This window comes from Aquarana catesbeiana, linkage group LG02 (genome assembly GCF_042186555.1).
Source record: "Aquarana catesbeiana isolate 2022-GZ linkage group LG02, ASM4218655v1, whole genome shotgun sequence".
NCBI lineage: Eukaryota > Metazoa > Chordata > Amphibia > Anura > Ranidae > Aquarana > Aquarana catesbeiana.
In genome coordinates this window covers 31,345,632-31,367,407 of record NC_133325.1, presented here as the reverse complement: position 1 = coordinate 31,367,407, position 21,776 = coordinate 31,345,632, and the positions used below count along the sequence as shown (strand labels likewise).

The 21,776-nt window shown below is 45.0% G+C and overlaps 1 protein-coding gene across 1 annotated transcript in view; it reads right to left on the bottom strand.

Moving 5' to 3' along the window:
- The window catches only part of LOC141126762 (transient receptor potential cation channel subfamily M member 2-like), a 216,994-nt gene that overhangs the window by 92,463 nt on the left and 102,755 nt on the right, over positions 1–21,776 (bottom strand). Inside the window, exons 20-21 of the mRNA XM_073612743.1 lie at positions 2,539–2,710; positions 2,271–2,448 (exon numbers count right to left, since the gene is read on the bottom strand). Coding sequence (XP_073468844.1) covers positions 2,271–2,448; positions 2,539–2,710 — 350 coding nt within the window. The remainder of the gene's footprint in view (positions 1–2,270; positions 2,449–2,538; positions 2,711–21,776) is intronic.

Sequence of the window (21,776 nt, the reverse complement as noted above, 5' to 3'; positions counted from 1 at the left end):
CAAAGAGTTAGATCCCCTGGTGGGTAGACCCATTGTAGCTGGGGTTGGGTCCCTAAACGAGAGGATTGGACAGTGGCTAGACTCCCAGTTGCAACCCAGAGCCGTTGGGCTCCCCAGTTACTTACGTGACACCAATCATTTGTTGAATTTATGTCAGAATTGGGGGGTGAAAAATGGATCATGTGTGATGTGGCCAGTCTGTACTCCATTCCTCATTTTTTGGGCCTTAGAGCAGTTTCCTTTTTCGTTAATCAGTGTGGATTATTTTCCCATATCCAAAGAGATCTTGGAGTTTCTGGAGTATCTGTTGGCCCATAATTATTTCTCATTTGATGGAGAATTTTACCCTTAGCAGTGCGGAGCGGCGATGGATGCCAGGTTTTTGCCCTCCCTCGCTAACCTGTATATGGGTTGGAGGGAGAGGGTGAGGATTTTTGGACCCGATAACCCATTCTGCCCGCACATCAGATTTTTAGGCGCTTCATAGATTATCTGATCTTTATCTGTTCCGGTAAGCTTGGGGGGTTGGAAGTTTTTTGCTATATCTAAATGACAATGAACTCAACCTCACGAATGATTACAGCATTAACTTTTCGGATGTTACGTTAAAAGGTGGCGATGGCTGTATAGTGAGAGGTAAAATTTTGTGCAGCACTCAAAAATTCATGGTGATAAAAATTCATATATATATATACAAATTAATTTACACTGTGCAATGACCACAAAAAATCTGCAAAGTGATGTGAAATTCACACGCAAACTAATGCCATCATATATAGATTTTTAAACCATGGTGAAAACAGATTATGTAACCAGAAGTGGAATTCCACATGACGTTGGTGTTGAGTTGAAGAGACAGACAATAGACACACCACCAGTTAGTGAGGAGGCTTCCCGGAGTAGGAGGACTCAAATGGGCATATGCACTAAAGTATGGGACCTCCACATCTGGGCTCCAGACCAAGATGGAAGACAGTCCAATTGGTCAAGAGATGTCACAGAGAAGCAGTCCTCAGAAGCAGCCAACTTGTTAGACCAAATCCTCTCAAATGTTCAAAAAAGCATAACCAAAAAAGAAAATACTTCAAGCTACATAGACAGCAGGCAAGTAGTAAGATCAGAAAGCACCAACTCCACATGTACTGCAGTCTGCAATCAGCCTTTCCATACAATGATATGACCATATGTACCGATGTCACGTGGAATTCCACTTCTGGTTACATAATCTGTTTTCACCGTTTATCCAAGGACTGTTATATTTATGGTTTACAAATCTTTATATGATGGCACGTGGACTTTAGTTTGGGTGTGAATTTCACATCACTTTTCATAGTTTTTTTGTGGCCATTGCACAGTGTACATTTGTTTGTATATATATGAATTTTTATCACCATGAATTTTTGAGCGCTGCACAAAATTTTACCTTTCACATATCCCTTGATTTACACTTGTCTTAGTGTTGTGCTGGCTACTATTTGATATACGTTTACATGTCAGCGCAATATACACCAATTTTTCGATGGCTGTATAGTCACCAGCCTCTATAAGAAGCCTCTGTCTGCCAATAGCATCCTAAGGGCAGACTCTGGTCATCCCAAGCACACAGTTAGGGGAGATCCCTGTGGGCCAATTCCTGAGATTGCGCAGGATATGTAAAAAAGATGAGGATTTTGAGAGAGAGCTTGCCCATATGAGGGATCAGTTTTTACAAAGGGGGGAACCTAAATTCACCATTGGGAGTGCTATTAATATAGATAGAAATACTGGAGGAGACAGCTTACTCAGCAAGAGCGTATAAGATAGATCGGAGAGAGGACCACCTGTGTTTTCCACAGTGTTTAGCTTGGAGTTTAAGAAAAAAATATATATAATTGAACTCCCTGTGCTCCTGAGTGATAATACTTATACCTGTATACATTTTGGGGATGCTAGAGTAGTCTCCCGACGTACGCCCACTTTGGGCAATTTGTTTTCCCCAAGCTATTTTTCATCTTCTAAGACACAAAAGGAAATGTGGCTTTGCTTTAAGGGTGTGATGCAGGTGAGTGTCCTTGTAGTCCCCGACTACAGAGGGGGGAGGAATTTGTTTCTACGGTTAGTAGAAAAAGCTATAGAGTTAGAAACTTCTTGCATTGTAATACTAAACACCTGATATACCTGATCACCTGTAAAATCTGTTGAATACAATATATGGGCAGGACAACTAGAAGGCCGCGGGATCATCTCCATGACAACAGCAATTGCTGTAAGTGAATAAGAACTCTTCTTACCTGAACATTGCAATAAGTAGATTGAGCAGAAGGATGTTGGCCAGGAGGAGATATAGGCACATGAGAATCATGGTTAACCATTCTGGGAACAGAGCGTTGGTTCCATCATTGACAACACATTTTGGCATGCCCGGGTCGGTGCCATTTTGTGAACATTTTGTTATGTCAAAATTTAAACCTGAAAAACACAAAGGTTATGTACTCCCCATCATAATGACCTTCAACCATTCTGCCATCAACTCACCACAGGAAGCACCAGCCAACTTACTATCTATTTCTGATGGTATTTGACCAAAAAGGGTGAGGTAGGGTCCATAGATCACGTTGCGGAAAATCCAACCCAACCTTTCTTCGTTGGTAGTGAGAATCGCCTGCTTCGCCACTCCGTACGACACAATCCAAACAGCCAGGAGAAAGAGGAAGAAGAAGATGTCTTTGACCTGGATGAAACCAAAGATTAAAGATCTTAAAGGTGTTAACATCTGTTTCTTCTGATTGAGTACTCTGTTGTATTATATTGATACTGATATAGCTAATACACTATATGGCCAAAAGTTTCTGGACACCTGACCATCACACCTAGTTTATGGCCATAAATATGTTGCCACCCGTTCAAATGATTGAGTTCAGGTATTTTCAGTGAAGGGTACTGTTAAGGCTACAGCATACAAAGACATTTTAGACAATGGTGTATTTTCAATGTTGTGGCAACAGTTTGGAGAAGTCACCTTTCTGCTACAACATGACTGATTGTGGTGTGGGGCAACTGGAGTGGCCTGCCTCAACCCTATTGAACACTTTTGGGAGAAACTAGAACACAGATTGTAAGCCAGGTCTTTCAACCCAACATCCATTCCCACAAACACACTTCAAAATCTTGTAGAAATCTTTCCCAGAATAGTGGAGGCTATTATAATTGCAAAGAGGAATGGGGAGTAACATAATTTGATGCTCATGATTTTGGAACAGGACGTCCAACAGAGATGGCACGGCCCATTTTTTTTTTCAAAGCTTTTTTTGTTTTCTGGAAAAAATGAAAAAAAAAGTGTGTATTATGCTATTTTACAATGATAAATATGGTGCCTTGAAAAAGTATTCCTACCCTTTGAAATTTTCCAACTTTTTCATGTTACAACCAAAAATGTAAATGTATTTTATTGGGATTTTATGTGATAGACCAACACAAAGTGGCACATAATTGTGAAGTGGAGCCGCTAGCCCCGTGAGTCCAACTGCGGGTCCCGCGGATTCAATGTCCGCGGGGATTCCCGCGATCGTCTCACAGAGAGGAAGAACGGGGAAATGCTGATGTAAACAAGCATTTCCCCATTCTGCCTAGTGACACTGACACTGATTACAGCTTCCTGTAATCGGGAGCGGTGATCAGTGTCGTGTCACACATAGCGCCCCCCCCCCAGTTAGAATCACTCCCTAGGACACACCTAACCCCTTCACTGCCCCCTAATGGTTAACCCTTTCACTGCCAGTCACATTTACACAGTAATCAATGCATTTTTAATCACACTGATCGCTGTATAAATGTGAATGGTCCTAAAATAGCGCCAAAAGTGTCCGATCTGTCCGCCGCAATGTCACAGTCACGATAAAAATCGCTGATAGCCACCATTACTAGTAAAAAAAAAATTATTAATACAAATGCCATAAAACTATCCCCTATTTTGTAGACGCTATAACTTTTGCGCAAACTAATCAATAAATGCTTTTTGCAATTTTTTTTACCAAAAATATGTAGAAGAATACATATCAGCCTAAACTGAGGAAAAAAATGTTTTTTATATATTTTTGGGGGATATTTATTATAGCAAAAAGGAAAAAATAATGTTTTTTTTTTTTTAAATTGTTGCTCTTTTTTTGTTTATAGCGCAAAAAATAAAAACCGCAGAGGTGATCAAATACCACCAAAAGAAAGCTCTATTTGTGAGGAAAAAAGGACATCAATTTTGTTTGGGAGATACATCGCACGACTGCGCAATTGTCAGTTAAACGACGCAGTGCTGTATCGCAAAAAGTGCTCTGCTCATGAAGGGGGCAAATCCTTTCGGGGCTGAAGTGGTTAAAGCAGGGTTAGGTTATAAAAAAAAATCTCAAGCTTTGAACGTCTCACTGAGTACTGTTCAATCCATCATCCAACAATGGAAAGAGTATGGCACAACTACAAACCTACCAAGACATGGCCATCCACCTAAACTGACAGGCCGGGCAAGGAGAGCATTAATTAGAGAAGAGGCCCATGGTAACTCTGGAGGAGCTGCAGAGATCCACAGCTCAGGTGGTAGAATCTGTCCCCAGGACAACTATTAGTCGTGCTCTCCACAAATCTGGCATTTATGGAAGAGAAAGAAGAAAGCCATTGTTGAGAAAAAGCCATAAAAAGTCCCGTTTGCAGTTTGTGAGAAGCCATGTGGGGGACACAGCAAACATGTGGAAGAAGGTGCTCTGGTCAGATGAGACCAAAATTTAACTTTTTAGCCTAAATGCAAAATGCTATGTGTGGCGGAAAACTAACACTGCACATCACCCTGAACACACCATCCCCACCGTGAAACATGGTGGTGGCAGAATCATTTTGCGGGGATGCTTTTCTTCAGCAGGGACAGGGAAGCTGGTCAGAGTTGATGGGAAGATGGATGGAGCCAAATACAGGGCAATCTTATGCCGCGTACACATGATCGGACTTTACGGTATACTTGGTCCGGCGAACCTGAGTCCGTCGGACAATTCGATCGTGTGTGGGCTCCAGCTGACTTTTTTTTTTTAAAAGTTTGACGGACTTAGATTTGAAACATGTTTCAAATCTGTCTGATGGACTCGATTCCGTCCGAAAAGTCCGCTCGTCTGTATGCTAGTCCGACGGACAAAAACCGACGCTAGGGCAGCTATTGGCTACTGGCTATCAACTTCCTTGTTTTAGTCCGGTCGTACGTCATCACGTACAAATCCGTCGGACTTTGGTTGATCGTGTGTAGGCAAGTCCGTTAATTCGGAAAGTCCGTCGTAAAGTCCATCAATAAGTCCGCCAGACAAAGTCTGCCTTAAAGTCCGGTCGTGTGTACGCGGCATTAGAAGAAAAGTTAGAGTTTGAAAATAAACTTGAGACTGGGGCGGAGGTTCACCTTCCTGCAGGACAACGGTCCTAAACATACAGCCAGAGCTACAATGGAATGGTTTAGATCAAAGCATATTCATGTGTTAGAACGGTCCAGTCAAAGTCCAGACCTAAATCTGATTGAGAATCTGTTGCAAGACTTGAGAATTGCTGTTCACAGACACTCTCCATCCAATCTGACAGAGCTTGAGCTATTTTTCAAAGAAGAATGGGCAAAAAATTCACTCTAGATATGCAAAGCTGGTATTATTATTATTATATTATTATTATACAGTATTTATATAGCGCCAACAGTTTACGTAGCGCTTTACAACTTGAGGGTAGACAGTACAAATACAATACAATTTGATACAGTAGGAATCAGAGGGCCCTGCTCCTTAGAGCTTACAATCTAAGAGGGAAGGTCAAGAGATACAAGAGGTAATAACTGTGGGCGATGTGCTGATTGAGAAGATAAATGTACAGTTGTTAGGTGGGGGCCAGATAGGCTTCTCTGAAGAGATGAGTTTTCAGGGATCGTCTGAAAGTGGATAAAGTAGGAGAAAATCGGACGGATTGGGGTAGAGCATTCCAGAGGATGGGGGAGGCTCTGGAGAAGTCCTGAAGGCGAGCATGGGATGAGGTGACAAGGGAGTTTGAGAGCAGGAGGTATTGGGAGGAGCGAAGAGAACGATTAGGTTGGTATTTTGTGACTAGGTTAGAGATGTAGCTAGGGGCCAGGTTGTGGATGGCTTTGTAGGTTATAGTTAGTATCTTGAATTTAATTCGGTGACTGAGTGGCAGCCAATGGAGGGATTGGCAGAGGGGTGTAGCAGACGCTGAGCGGTTTGTGTGGTGGATGAGCCTGGCCGCAGCGTTCATGATGGACTGAAGTGGGGATAGCCTATTTAGAGGTAAACCAATGAGGAGGGAGTTGCAGTAGTCAAGGCGGGAGATGACCAAGGAGTGGATTAGAAGCTTTGTGGTGTCATTGGTTAGGAAGGGGCGTATCTTGGAGATGTTGCGAAGACAGAGGCGGCAAGCTATGGATAGTGATAGAATGTGGGGTCGAAAGGTTAGTTCAGAGTCCAGGATTACACCTAGGACCTTGGCGTGGGGAGATGGGTTGATAGTTGAGCCGTTGATCTTGACAGGGAGATCAGGGGAAGTGGCACCTGAGGGAGGAAATATCATGAGCTCGGTTTTGGATAGGTTGAGTTTGAGAAAGTGATGTGACATCCAGGCTGATATGTCTGCTAGTAAGTTGGTAATGCGTGAGGAGACAGATGGAGAGAGCTGGGGGGTGGAGAGATAGATTTGGGTGTCATCAGCGTAGAGATGATATTTAAAGCCGTGGGAGGCAATCAACTGACCCAAGGAGGTGGTGTAGATTGAGAAAAGGAGAGGTCCGAGAACAGAACCTTGGGGGACCCCAACGGAAAAAGGAAGAGGAGATGAGGAAGTAGAGTTGTAAGTGACACTGAAGGAGCGGTGGGATAGGTAGGATGAGAACCAGCGAAGAGTACAGTCACGGAGACCAAAGGAGTGGAGTTTTTTGAGGAGGAGGGGGTGGTCCACTGTGTCAAAGGCAGCAGAGAGATCCAGGAGAAGTAGTACAGAATAGTGTCCATTGGCTTTAGCCATTAGTAGGTAATTTGAGAGTTTAAGGAGAGCAGTTTCCGTGGAGTGTTGAGGGCGAAAACCGGACTGAAGGGGATCAAGAAGTTTATTCATGGTCAGATGGTCGCTTAGTCGGTTGTAGACCAGTCTTTCAAGAAGTTTGGAGGAGAAGGAGAGTAAGGAGATGGGACGTAAGTTGTTGAGATTGGTGGGATCCAGTGAGGGCTTTTTTAGTATGGGGGTGACTAGCGCATGTTTTAGAGAGTTTGGGAAGATGCCACAAGAGAGGGAGAGGTTGAAAATGTGAGTTAGAGAGTGTAGAATCGAGTCAGAGGGTGAGCGTAGCATTTGCGAGGGAACAGGATCCAGGGGGCAAGTGGTTAGATGAGTGCTAGATAAAAGTTTAGCAACCTCAGTAGTAGTAGCAGGGTTGAATGAGGGAAGTAATGATTGTATCTGTGGACATGGGGTGTTGCATGGGGGAGGTTTTTGCGCATTGGCGATCTCCTCATGAATTGTATCAATCTTAGTTTTGAAGTGATTGGCAATCTCCTGGGCAGTGAGTGAGTTGGTGGGTGGAGGCAGTGGAGGACAGAGTAGAGTGTTGAAGGTAGAGAAGAGTTGACGTGGACTGGATGAGAAGGTGTTAATGAGTGTGATAAAGTAGGTCTGTTTGGCAGTGTGAAGGCAGGAGTAGTATTTTAGGAGGGCAGATTTATATTGTGTGAAGTCTTCCTGGGTCTTAGTCTTATGCCACAGGCGCTCAAGAGCGCGGCTACGTTTTCTGAGACTTCTGGTGTCATCTGTTTGCCAGGGTTGTAGCAGTCGGGGCCTAATTCTGCGTGTAGTGAGGGGGGCCAGCTTGTCTAGGGAGGAAGACAGTGAGCTGTTGTAGATGAAAGTAGCTAGGTTGGGGCAGGACAGGGGGGAGATTTTGTCATAGAGGTGATCAGTATCAGAGTAGAGAAGAGAAGGGTTGAGGTGGCGAAGGTTTCTGCGTGGTAGAGACATCCCCAAAAAGACTTGCAGCTGTAATTGCAGCAAAAGGTGTCTCTACAAAGTATTGACTCTGGGGGGCGCCATACAAATGTACACCACACTTTTCAGATATTATTATTAAAACATTTTGAAAACCATTTATCATTTTCCTTCCACTTCACAATTATGTGCCACTTTGTGTTGGTCTATCACATAAAATCCCAATGAAATACATTTATTTTTTGGTTGTAACATGGAACATTTCATTTATACATTTTCAAGGCACTGTAATATATCTAAGACATAGTTTCAAACTATAGACCTCATGAAAGATTTCTGAGACTTTATGCAAAGTCTTAAATTATTGCAAGTTCTCTCAGCTGAAGACAAGCAAATCCTGGAATACAGTTCAAGTAACGCTGTGCTTTTCAATGCAGTTATCAAACAAGAGAAATATGCATTTCTGCCACCAAGGCTCCAGTTTAGTTTGCTTGTGGGCTCCATCTTGTACCTCCTACAGTTGGGTGATTGTTGGGATACAGTAGATGATAGTTTCTGTCCTCTCAGGCCTTAATTGACAGGTAAGAGGGTAAATTTGTCTGACAAATTAGTTCATCTTTATAACCTTTAACCACTTCAGCCCCGGAAGAATTGGCCCCTCAATGACCAGAGCACTTTTTACAATTTGGCGCTGCTTTAACTGGTAATTGCTTGGTCATGCAATGCTGTACCCAAACAAAATTTACATCCTTTTTTCCCATAAATAGAGCTTTCCTTTGATGGTATTTGATTGCCTCGGTGATTTAAATTTATATACAAAAAAAAAAAAACGAAAATTTTGAAAACAAAAGATATTTTCTACTTTTTGTTATAAAAAAAAATCCAATAAACTCAATTTTAGGCATACATTTAGGCCAAAATGTATTTAGCCACATGTCTTTTGTAAAAAAAAGTCAATAAGCGTATATTTATTGGTTTGCGCAAAAGTTATAGCGTAGGGTAGGGTAGTAAGTGGCTAACAAATAATCGCCACCTTACAAAAAGTTTATTTTTGTGGGGGAGGTTCATTAAACAATATATATTGTAGGAGTATACAAATGGCTGGAACAGACGTCTTTCCCATAGGGAGGCGGAGAATCAGGACACGCAAGGATGGCCAGAGACGGAATGCCTTAGATCAATGATACTGTGCAGCCAGGATGTCTGTTTCACCCATGTCTTTTGGAGTATCAATGATCTAAGGCATTCCGTCTCTGGCCATCCTTGGGTGTATTGTTTGATGAACCTCCCCCCACAAAAATAAACTTTTTGTGAGGTGGCGATTTGTTAGCCACTTACTATCCTACCTACTGAACTTCTGCAAATTGGCAGTCTTCTGAGGCGTGAGACACCATCCATAACAACGTGAGACACCATCCATAACAACGGGGCTGTGCATCATTCCAAAAAGCGAACACACTGTTTAATTATATCAGCATGCTTCTTTCTATCCCCTGAGGAAGTAAATGAACACATTATCTATCTAACCTTTTGGCCCTTGTTCTGAAGCATGTCGGGATTTATTGTGACCACGATCCAATTCTGACCTTTTGTTTGTAATCCGTGTGTCTCAACATTTAGCAGCTGTTATACTTCAACTTCATGTGCTCCATTTAAATGTTTTTAAAGGTTATTGTTTAGTTGTTTTTGTACCCATTTATTGAATAAAATTTATATATTTTTATACTATTTTTCTATTATTGTCTCGTACATCTTGACATTCATCTCACCCGCACCATCCCCTTGGGGCATTTTTTCCAATTCTTTCCAATTATATTTGGGATGTGGTAAGAGCTGTCAAGATAGTTCATAAGTTTCTCTCCTCTATTCTCATCTTTTTCTTCTCCTGAGTATGGGGATATTACATGTGTGAGACTTTTTGGGAGCCTAGCCGCGTACAGGACCCCGAAAACCAAGCACCGCCTTCAGGATTTCTAAGGGCGTAAAATTTTGATTTCACTCCTCACTACGAATTTGGAAAGTAGACACCCCAAGCTATTTGCTGAGAGGCATGTTGAGTCCATGGAATATTTTATATTTTGCCACAAGTTGCGGGAAAATAACAAACTTTTTTTTTTGTCACTAAATGATGTATTGCTCAAACATGCCATGGGCATATGTGGAATTACACCCCAAAATACATTTTGCTGCTTCTCCTGAGTACGGGGATACCACATGTGTGGGACTTTTTGGGAGCCTAGCCGTGTACAGGACCCTGAAAACCAATCACCGCCTTCAGGATTTCTAATGCCGCGTACACACGAGCGGACTTTACGGCAGACTGAATTTGGTCAGACAATTCGATCGTGTGTGGGCTCCAGCGGACTTTGTTTTCTCAAAAGTTGGACGAACTTAGATTTGAAACATGTTTTAAATTAATCCGTCGAAATCGAGTCCGGTCGAAAAGTCCGCCGTCCGTATGCTAGTTCGACGGACATAAAGCCACGCTAGGGCAGCTATTGGCTACTGGCTATGAACTTCCTTGTTTTAGTCCGGTCGTACGTCATCACGTACCAATTCGACGGACTTTGGTGGATTGTGTGTAGGCAAGTCCGTTCATTCAGAAAGTCCGTCGTAAAGTACGTTGAAAAGTCCGCCGGGCAAAGTCTGACGTAAAGTCCGCTCGTGTGTACGCGGCATTAGGCCGTAAAATGGTGATTTCACTTCCTCACTACCTATCACAGTTTCGGAGGACATGAAATGACAAGATAGCACAAAACCCCCCCAAATGACCCCATTTTGGAAAGAAGACAGTTCAAGCTATTTGCTGAGAGGCATGTTGAGTCCATGGAATAATTTATATTTTGCCACAAGTTGCAGGAAAATGTATTAATTAATTTATTTTTACACAAAGTTGTCACTAAATGATATATTGCTCAAACATGCCATGGGCATATGTGGAACCCCCTTAAAAATACATTCTGCTGCTTCTCCTGAGTACGGGGATACCACATGTGTGGGACTTTTTTGGCAGTCTAATCGCGTACAGGACCCCGAAAACCAATGTCCGCCGTCAGACTTTCTAAGTGCGTAAATTTTTGATTTCACTCCTCACTACCTATCACAGTTTCGGCTATGAAATGCAAAGATAGCACAACCCCCCTCCCCCAAATGACCCCATTTTGGAAAGTAGACACCCCAAACTATTTGCTGAGAGGCATGTTGAGTATTTTTCACATTTTGCTTTTTGTCACAAAGTTTTGAAAATTTGAAAAAGAAAAAAAAATACATTTTTCTTTTCTTTCTTCATTTTCAAAAGCAAATGAGAGCTGCAAAATACTCAACATGCCTCTTAGCAAATAGCTTGGGGTGTCTACTTTCCAAAATGGGGTCATTTGGGAGGGTTGTGCTATCTGGACATTTCAGGGCCTCCGAAACTGTGATAGGTAGTGAGGAGTAAAATCACAACTTTTCGCCTTTAGAAAGCCTGAAGGCGGTGATTGGTTTTCGGGGTCCTATACGCGGCTAGACTCCCAAAAAGTCTCACACATGTGGTATCCCCGTACTCAGGAGAAGCAGCAGAATGTATTTGTGCATGTAATTCCACATATGTCCATGGCATGTTTGAGCATTATATCATTTAGTGACAAATTTGTGTAAAAAAAAAAAAAATAAATAATTAATTTTCCCGAAACTTGTGGCAAAACATAAAATATTCCATGGACACAACATGCCTCTCAACAAATAGCTTGAAGTGTCTACTTTCCATTGGGTCATTTGGGGAGGGGGGTTTGTGCTATCTTGACATTTAATGGCCCCCGAAACTGTGATAGGTAGCGAGGAAGTGGAATCACCATTTTACGGCCTTAGAAAGCCTGAAGGCGTTGATTGGATTTTGAGGTCCTGTACACGGCTAGGCTCCCAAAAAGTCTCACACATGTGGTATCCCCGTACTCAGGAGAAGCAGCAGAATGTATTTTGGGGTGTCATTTCACATAGGCCTATGGCATGTTTAAGAAATAGATCATTTAGTGAAAACTTTATGCAAAAAAAAAGGTTGTAATTTTTCCAAAACTGGTGGCAAAATATAAAATATTCCATGGACTCAAAATGCCTATCAGCAAATATCTTGGGGTGTCTACTTTCCAAAAAGGGGTAATTGGGGGGGGGGGGGTTGAACTGTCCTGGCATTTTATACACAACATTAGAAGCTTATGTCACACATCACCCACTCTTCTAACCATGTGAAGACAAAGCCCTTTCTGGCACTTTTTGTTTCTAGCAAAAAAAAAAATTTCATGTAAAATTACTTTGAACCCCCAAACATTATATATTTTTTTTAAAGCAAAGGCCCTACAGATTAGATGGTAGGTGTTGCAATTTTTTTTTCACACAATATTTGTGCAGCAATTTTTCAAACGCAATTTTTTTGAAAAAAAAACACTTTTTTTAATTTTAATGCACTAAAACACACTATATTGCCCAAATGTTTGATGAAATAAAAAAAGATGATCTTATACTGAGTACATGGATACCAAACACGACATGCTTTAAAATTGCACACAAACGTGCAGCGGCAACAAACTACATACATTTTTAAAAGCCTTTAAAATCCTTTACAGGTTACCACTTTAGATTTACAGAGGAGGTCTACTGCTAAAATTACTGCCCTCGATCTGACCTTAATTTTGATACCTCACATGCATGGTGCAATTGCGGTTTACATAAAACACCAGACCGACGCTTGCATACGCCTTTGCGCGTGAGCACGTGGGACAGGGGTGCTTTTTTTTATTATTTATTTTGTTTTTTTATTTTATTTTTAAACTGTTCCTTTCATTTTTTTATTTTTTTTAAATCATTTTTATTGTTATCTCAGGGAATGTAAATATCCCCTATGATAGCAATAGGTAGTGACAGGTACTCTTTTTTGAAAAAATTTTGGGTCTATTAGACCCTAGATCTCTCCTCTGCCCTCAAAGCATCTGACCACACCAATATCGGTGTGATAAAATGCTTTCCCAATGGCGCTGTTTATATCTGGTGAAATCTAAGCCATGAAATGCTCATAGCTTCCAGTTTCTTAGGCCATAGAGATGATTGGAGCCATTATGGTCTCCGATCAGCTCTATGGTCAGCTGGCGGAACCACGGGTTGCATTCTTGGGTTCCCTGTTGGGACAGGAGAGCCTGAAAAAACAATGCAAGATGGTGGGGGGGGGACGTTCTCTCCCACTGCAAGGATTAATTTTACATGAAAGCCGACCGCTGGCTGAAAAGAATGATAACAAGATGATACCTAAACCTGCAGGCATCATTCTGGTATAACCATGGCCGAACTGGGAATAAAAACCAGCCCTGGAAATAATTTCATACCAGCCGTAGGGACGTAGCGTGGGTTGTCAGCACCCAAGGTAAGGCAAGTAAATTGCACCCCTAACCGGTGGACAATTAGCGCTCCCTGAGTCTCTTCCACTCATACTGTATTAAACCCCTTATGGAACATTTTAGGATGTACCACTCCTCCTCTTTGTTCTCCTTTCTTTCCCCTTTATCTCTCTCTATCATAATTTCTTGTTTTTTTCCCCATCTCTCGTTCTCTCTCTATAAGGCCCCTTTCACACGAGGCGGACTCAGTTTCCACGGAGCCTACCTCGGTCCGCCGGCTCAGCGGGAGATCAGTCCGTTGATCTCCGCTGAGCCGGCGGATGACAGGTCCCTCTCTGCTCACTGATGGAGGGATCAGATGAAAACGGACAGCATGTCCGTTTTCATCAGATCTCACCCGATCCGATCCACCAGCGACGGACCTGGACGTAGGGCCATCCGTCTGCTTTTTTGCAGATCAGACCGGGTCGAATGTCAGCGGACATGTCTCCGCTGACATCCGCCGCTCCATAGGCTAACATGGAGTGCCCGTTCAGGTCCGCCGTCAAAACTGACAGGCGGACCTGAACAGTCCGATCGTGTGAAAGGGGCCTTAATCTTTCTTGTTCTCTCTCTTATTATAAATATTAAACAGTACTAATGCGCAAACCACAAAACACAAGGAACAAGATAAATTCAAAGAACCTAAAAGACTTAATAATGTAGCTGCCAACATAGGGGTGTTCACACACCAATCAAAGAAAATGGAGTAAGTGATTAATTATGCGGCGCTTACTAAAAAATGACTATTAAAATATACTAAAAATGTAAAGAGACCAAATATAATGGAGATTCAATTAAGAAAATCCAGATGAATATTGCGTCTTGCAATTAATCTCCCATCACATTGTGTAACCAAAGATTATAACAAACCCATGTTACATCAAAAAATGAATCCAAGATAACCCACTCATGAACTAACAGCTAATGGAGCCCTTGAAGAGGGGATAAGTAATGCCAAATAGAAGAAAATTTCCTTTTAACTGATGAGTGAAGAATAATGATTGATCCAAGATCTTTCTAAAAATTAAATATGATTGTAATAAAGACAAATCACAACAATATGGTGCACAATAATAAGTGCATAATACACACTGCAAAAATTATTTTAAAATTAAGATATTGAAAATAATTATGAAGCGCACTAAGGGAGCAGGTCATAATAATACGTGCCTAATAAAAGTGCAAATGTGCAATCTGTGCAAAGACAATACAAATTGAAAATACATAAAGAACATGTAATGAACGTGCAAAACTCAACAAGAGTGTAGGAAGACACAATACAAATTACTAATAAGGCCCACTGTACACCAGGGCAAAATACAATAAAGTGAAGCAAAGTGTCCTCAATAAAGACGTCCCATAGACGGTGCAATCAAATTGTGACAATCTCAGTAAAATAAGTGGAAGACAGTTCATCAAGGGTTTCCAGTGCCACTATTCAACAAATTTCCAGTGTGTGGACAGATGTGGTCCCCCCAGCATCTCACCTCATGGCTGAACGATAACAGCCCTGCTATTAGGTAAAAACGATTCAATCCGCTCCGCAGCCTCCTCAATGGTAAATCTCCTATGGATTTCCTGCCTTTCAACCCACCCCGTTCTCAGGGCGCCCCAAATAATCAGCCAAATAATGTGGAATTGTGGATCATAAAAAAAGAGGGGAGGAAGCACTCCATGGTGTAGTATTTAAAAACTGAAACGTTTAATAGAGGTAATGCACTTACAGTTAAATGGTAACAAACAAGCGTAGCACTGCTGGTGCTTCCCAATCCCGGCCATGATCGGAAAGCCGAATGTCACCCGCCTCTCTTTCCTGATGCGTTGCATCACTGTCACGTGACTTTCTCAAAGGGTATATGACGTTCGGCTTTCCGATCACGGCCAGGATCGGGAAGCACCAGCAGCGCTACGCTTGTTGTTCTCCCATAAAAGAGGAGCGTATCTCCCATGGTTTAGATGCAGGATCTTTCATTCTTTTACTAGTGTAGGACCCACTAATTAAGGGGTACTTTGACATAGTAAGTGGGCTGCCATATAGTGTGACCAAATCCCCATATTTTTTGACTATGATCAGGTGTTTTTAAATAGCCTTGCAGGATTTAAATGTCATTTTTTGTATGTATGTAAGACACACTACAAGAGATGGTCAGAGACTGCAGACATGATACAGGAGATGGTCAGAGACTGCAGACATGATACAGGAGATGGTCAGAGACTGCAGACATGATACAGGAGATGGTCAGAGACTGTAGACATTATACAGGAGATAGTCAGAAACTGCAGACATGATACAGGAGATGGTCAGAGACTGCGGACATGATACAGGAGATGGTCAGAGACTGCAGACATGATACAGGAGATGGTCAGAGACTGCAGACATACTACAGGAGATAGTCAGAAACTGCAGACATGATACAGGAGATGGTCAGAGACTGCGGACATGATACAGGAGATGGTCAGAGACTGCGGACATGATACAGGAGATGGTCAGAGACTGCGGACATGATACAGGAGATGGTCAGAGACTGCAGACATGATACAGGAGATGGTCAGAGACTGCAGACATACTACAGGAGATGGGCAGTGACTGCAGACATGATACAGGAGATGGTCAGAGAATGCATGTATGGCTGAACTCAGTGTAAAAGCGTATAGTAGGGCTGAGCCACTCTACTTAAACCAGCTCTTCAAGATCAAGGAGATGGTCAGAGACTGCGGACATGATACAGGAGATGGTCAGAGACTGCAGACATGATACAGAAGATGGTCAGAGACTGCAGACATGATACAGGAGATGGTCAGAGACTGCAGACATGATACAGGAGATGGTCAGAGACTGCAGACATGATACAGGAGATGGTCAGAGACTGCAGACATGATACAGGAGATTTCAGAGACTGCAGACATGATACAGTAGATGGTCAGAGACTGCATACATGATACAGGAGATGGTCGGAGACTGCAGATATGATACAGGAGATGGTCAGAGACTGCAGACACACTAGAGGAGATGGTCAGAGACTGCAGACATGATACAGGAGATGGTCAGAGACTGCAGACATGATACAGGAGATGGTCAGAGACTGCAGACATGATACAGGAGATGGTCAGAGACTGCAGACATGATACAGGAGATGGTCAGAGATTGCAGATACATTAAAGGAGATGGTCAGAGACTGCGGACATGATACAGGAGATGGTCAGAGACTGCAGACATGATACAGAAGATGGTCAGAGACTGCAGACATGATACAGGAGATGGTCAGAGACTGCAGACATGATACAGGAGATGGTCAGAGACTGCAGACACATTAGAGGAGATGGTCAGAGACTGCAGACATAATACAGGAGATGGTCAGAGACTGCAGACATGATACAGGAGATGGTCAGAGACTGCAGACATGATACAGGAGATGGTCAGAGACTGCAGACATGATACAGGAGATGGTCAGAGACTGCAGACATGATACAGTAGATGGTCAGAGACTGCAGACATGATACAGGAGATGGTCAGAGACTGCAGATATGATACAGGAGATGGTCAGAGACTGCAGACACATTAGAGGAGATGGTCAGAGACTGCAGACATGATACAGGAGATGGTCAGAGACTGCAGACATGATACAGGAGATGGTCAGAAACTGCAGACATGATACAGGAGATGGTCAGAAACTGCAGACATGATACAGGAGATGGTCAGAGATTGCAGATACATTAGAGGAGATGGTCAGAGAATGCATGTATGGCTGAACTCAGTGTAAAAGCGTATAGTAGGGCTGAGCCACTCTACTTAAACCAGCTCTTCAAGATCAAGTTAGTAATCCTCCTTTTAAAGTACAACTAAGTGCCAGAAGACAGCAACACATCCAATTTCCAAAATTCAAATTGTCTTACAGTGAAGTGGTCAGGATTAGTGGAGCCATGATACAGGAGATGGTCAGAGAGACTGCAGACATGATACAGGAGATGGTCAGAGACTGCAGACATGATACAGGAGATGGTCAGAGATTGCAGATACATTAGAGGAGATGGTCAGAGACTGCGGACATGATACAGGAGATGGTCAGAGACTGCAGACATGATACAGAAGATGGTCAGAGACTGCAGACATGATACAGGAGATGGTCAGAGACTGCAGACATGATACAGGAGATGGTCAGAGACTGCAGACATGATACAGTAGATGGTCAGAGACTGCAGACATGATACAGGAGATGGTCGGAAACTGCAGACACATTAGAGGAGATGGTCAGAGACTGCAGACATGATACAGGAGATGGTCAGAGACTGCAGACATGATACAGGAGATGGTTAGAGACTGCAGACATGATACAGGAGATGGTCAGAGACTGCAGACATGATACAGGAAATGGTCAGAGACTGCAGATATGATACAGGAGATGGTCAGAGATTGCAGACACATTAGAGGAGATGGTCAGAGACTGTGCACATGCTACAGGAGATGGTCAGAGACTGCAGACATGATACAGGAGATGGTCAGAGATTGCAGACACATTAGAGGAGATAGTCAGAGACTGTGGACATGATACAGGAGATGGTCAGAGACTGCAGACATGATACAGGAGATGGTTAGAGACTGCAGACATGATACAGGAGATGGTCAGAGATTGCAGACACATTAGAGGAGATAGTCAGAGACTGCAGACATGATACAGGAGATAGTCAGAAACTGCAGACATGATACAGGAGATGGTCAGAGACTGCAGACATGATATAGGAGATGGTCAGAGACTGCGGACATGGTACAGGAGATGGGCAGAGACTGCAAACATGATACAGTAGACGGTCAGAGACTGCAGACGTGGTACAGGAGATGGGCAGAGACTGCAGACATGATACAGGAGATGGTCAGAGACTGCAGACATGGTACAGGAGATGGGCAGAGACTGCAGACATGATACAGGAGATGGTCAGAAAATGGATGTATGGCTGAACTCAGTGTAAAAGCGTATAGTAGGGCTGCGCCACTCTACTTAAACCAGCTCTTCAAGATCAAGTTAGTAATCCTCCTTTTAAAGTACAACTAAGTGCCAGAAGACAGCAACACATCCAATTTCCAAAATTCAAATTGTCTTACAGTGAAGTGGTCAGGATTAGTGGAGAACAGTAAACAGTTAATGAGTCTGTGAAGCTTCTAGCCTGAATCAGCAGTAAATCTTCCAAAAAACATCAAATAGTGCAGAACACACAGAGCTCTGGCTAAATAGCTGAGCTGAAATGGTTAACAGCCAGCCATGTGTGACCCCTCACTGGACACAGAATGCTGGTGGGCTGCAGCCTCTCCCAGAGATCTTATCAGTGCGCAGGTTAGGAAGCTAAAAAAAACAAAGAGTATGGAGCCAGACAAGAGGGAGGGGAGGCTGATAGGCAACCTGCACACTGCCCAAAAGGCATAGATTTCTGGACGACACCGGCCAGCCAGCATTACATATGACATTGCTCCCGACGATCTTGTTTCCATTCAGCCAGAGCTCTGTGTGCTGCAGGATTAGTTTTGCTGTGGCTGTGGTCATACCTTCCTCTATCTCCTCGGCTTCAGGTACTGTGTATCTCCCTCCCCACGGCCCCATTCATCCCCGATCCAGCACCTGTGTATATTTAAATGTGGCGGGCTGGAGGAGGGGGGGGGGTTACACTGTCTGCTGCACGATGGTTACTTGCTCCTCCGGCCCTCGCTGCCTGCTACACATTTCCTCAGCCAGCTGTTCACAGCACAGTCGCTGCCGTTTCTCTCTCAGCTTTTAAAAAAAAAAGAGTTCCAGAGCTCCTAGCAGACAGCGGCCCCAGAGCAGGCGGCCTACCGGGAAATTTCCCGCTATCCCGGTCAGGGCTGGACTGGGACAAAAATTTGGCCCTGGACTTCACCCAGAGCGGCCCACTTTAATTTTGCAAACATGCACAAAAAACAGTATATAAAACTATACGCAGTTGCGCAATATGGATACTTATTGAGTTTGGGATGGATCTGAGGGAGGCGGTGTGGCCATTGTATGGGCAATCAGAGCGACCCGGGGGAAAATTGACACCTTGCCCCTTAGTAGGGTGACCACATTTCCAGACTGGCATTCAGGAACAATTTTGCCAAGGACCAGGGGGGGAAGGTAGTCTCAGGGTTGACGGGGAATTCAGCGGTGGGGATGATTTGTCGGGTGAATGGCTGGTGCTAGCAGTGAAAACATCCTGACACCATGCTTAATATGGTGTCAGGATGATCAAATCACATTATTTCTAGTACTACATTGTAATACATAATGAAATAATTCAACTCACCAGAATGCAGGATCAGTCGGAACCATTGCTTGTTACCAGATGAAGCATGTCATTTGCCACCGCCACCTGCCACCAGATGCAGCGTGTCACTTTCCACCATCGCCTGCCACCGGATGCTGCATATTACTTGCCACCACATGCAGTGTGTCACATGCCACGTCGTCTGCTGTCAGAGAGGGTGCAGGGAGAGAGGGAGCAGAGAGAAAGAGAAAGAGAGAGAGGAGGGGGCAGAGAGAGAGAGAGGGGGGGGACACAGGGAGAAAGAGTGGGGGGGACAAGGAGAGAGAGAGAGGGGGACAGGGAGAGAGAGAGGGGGGACAGGGAGAGAGAGGGAGGGAGACACAGAGAGAGGGGGAACAGGGAGAGAGAGAGAGAGGGGGACGGGGAGAGAGAGAGGGGGACGGGGAGGACAGGGAGAGAGAGAGAGGGGGACGGGGAGACAGAGAGGGGGACGGGGAGAGAGAGAGAGGGGGACAGGGAGAGAGAGAGAGGGGGACAGGGAGAGAGAGAGAGGGGGACAGGGAGAGAGAGAGAGAGGGGGGACAGGGAGAGAGAGAGAGAGGGGGGGCAGGGAGAGAGGGGGACAGGGAGAGAGAGAGGGGGGAACAGGGAGAGAGAGAGAGAGAGAGAGAGAGAGAGAGAGAGAGAGAGAGAGAGAGAGAGAGAGAGAGAGAGAGAGAGAGAGGGGGAGGGCAGGGAGAGAGAGAGAGGGGGAGGGCAGGGAGAGAGAGAGAGGGGGAGGGCAGGGAGAGAGAGAGAGAGGGGGGACAGGGAGAGAGAGAGAGAGAGAGAGAGAGAGAGAGATAGGGGGGCAGGGAGAGAGAGGGAGGGGGGACAGGGAGAGAGAGGGAGGGAGACAGGGAGAGAGAGGGAGGGAGACAGGGAGAGAGAGGGAGGGAGACAGAGAGAGAGAGGGAGGGAGACAGAGAGAGAGAGGGAGGGAGACAGAGAGAGGGGGGGGACAGGGAGAGAGAAAGAGGGGGAGGACAGGGGGAGAGAGAGAGAGAGAGAGAGAGAGAGAGAGAGAGAGAGAGAGAGAGAGAGAGAGAGAGAGAGGGGGGGGATGGGGAGAGAGAGGGGGGACAGGGAGAGAGAGGGACAGGGAGAGAGAGAGAGAGAGAGAGGGGGGACAGGGAGAGAGAGAGAGAGAGGGGGGACAGGGAGAGAGAGAGGGGGACAGGGGGAGAGAGAGGGGGACAGGGGGAGAGAGAGGGGGACAGGGAGAGAGAGAGAGGAGGAGGACAGGGAGAGAGAGAGAGGGGGGACAGGGGGAGAGAGAGAGAGAGAGGGGGACAGGGAGAGAGAGGGAGGGGGGGACAGGGAGAGAGAGGGAGGGGGGACAGGGAGAGAGAGGGAGGGAGGACAGGGAGGAGAGAGGGAGGGAGGACAGGAGAGAGAGGGGGACAGGGAGAGAGAGAGAGAGAGAGGGGGGCAGGAAGAGAGAGAGGGGGGGGCAGGAAGAGAGAGAGGGGGACAGGGAGAGAGAGAGGGGGGGGACAGGGAGAGAGAGAGGGGGACAGGGAGAGAGAGAGAGAGAGAGAGAGAGAGAGAGAGAGAGAGAGAGAGAGAGAGGGGGGACAGGGAGAGGGAGAGAGAGAGGGGAGGACAGGGAGAGAGAGAGGGGGGGGGAGGACAGGGAGAGAGAGAGAGAGGGGGATGGGGACAGGGAGAGAGAGGGGGGGGGAGGACAGGGAGAGAGAGAGAGGGGGATGGGGAGAGAGAGAGAGAGAGAGAGAGAGAGAGAGAGAGAGAGAGAGGAGAGGGAGGACAGGAGAGAGAGGGGAGGGGGGACAGGGAGAGAGAGAGATAGGGGGGCAGGGAGAGAGAGGGAGGGAGACAGAGAGAGAGGGGGGGAACAGGGAGAGAGAGAGAGAGGGGGACAGGGAGAGAGAGAGAGGGGGACAGGGAGAGAGAGAGAGGAGGGGGACAGGGAGAGAGAGAGAGGAGGGGGACAGGGAGAGAGAGAGAGAGAGGGGGGGGGCAGGGAGAGAGAGGGGGGACAGGGAGAGAGAGGGAGGGGGACAGAGAGAGAGAGAGGGAGGGGGACAGAGAGAGAGAGGGGGAGGGGGACAGAGAGAGAGAGGGGGACAGGGAGAGAGAGAG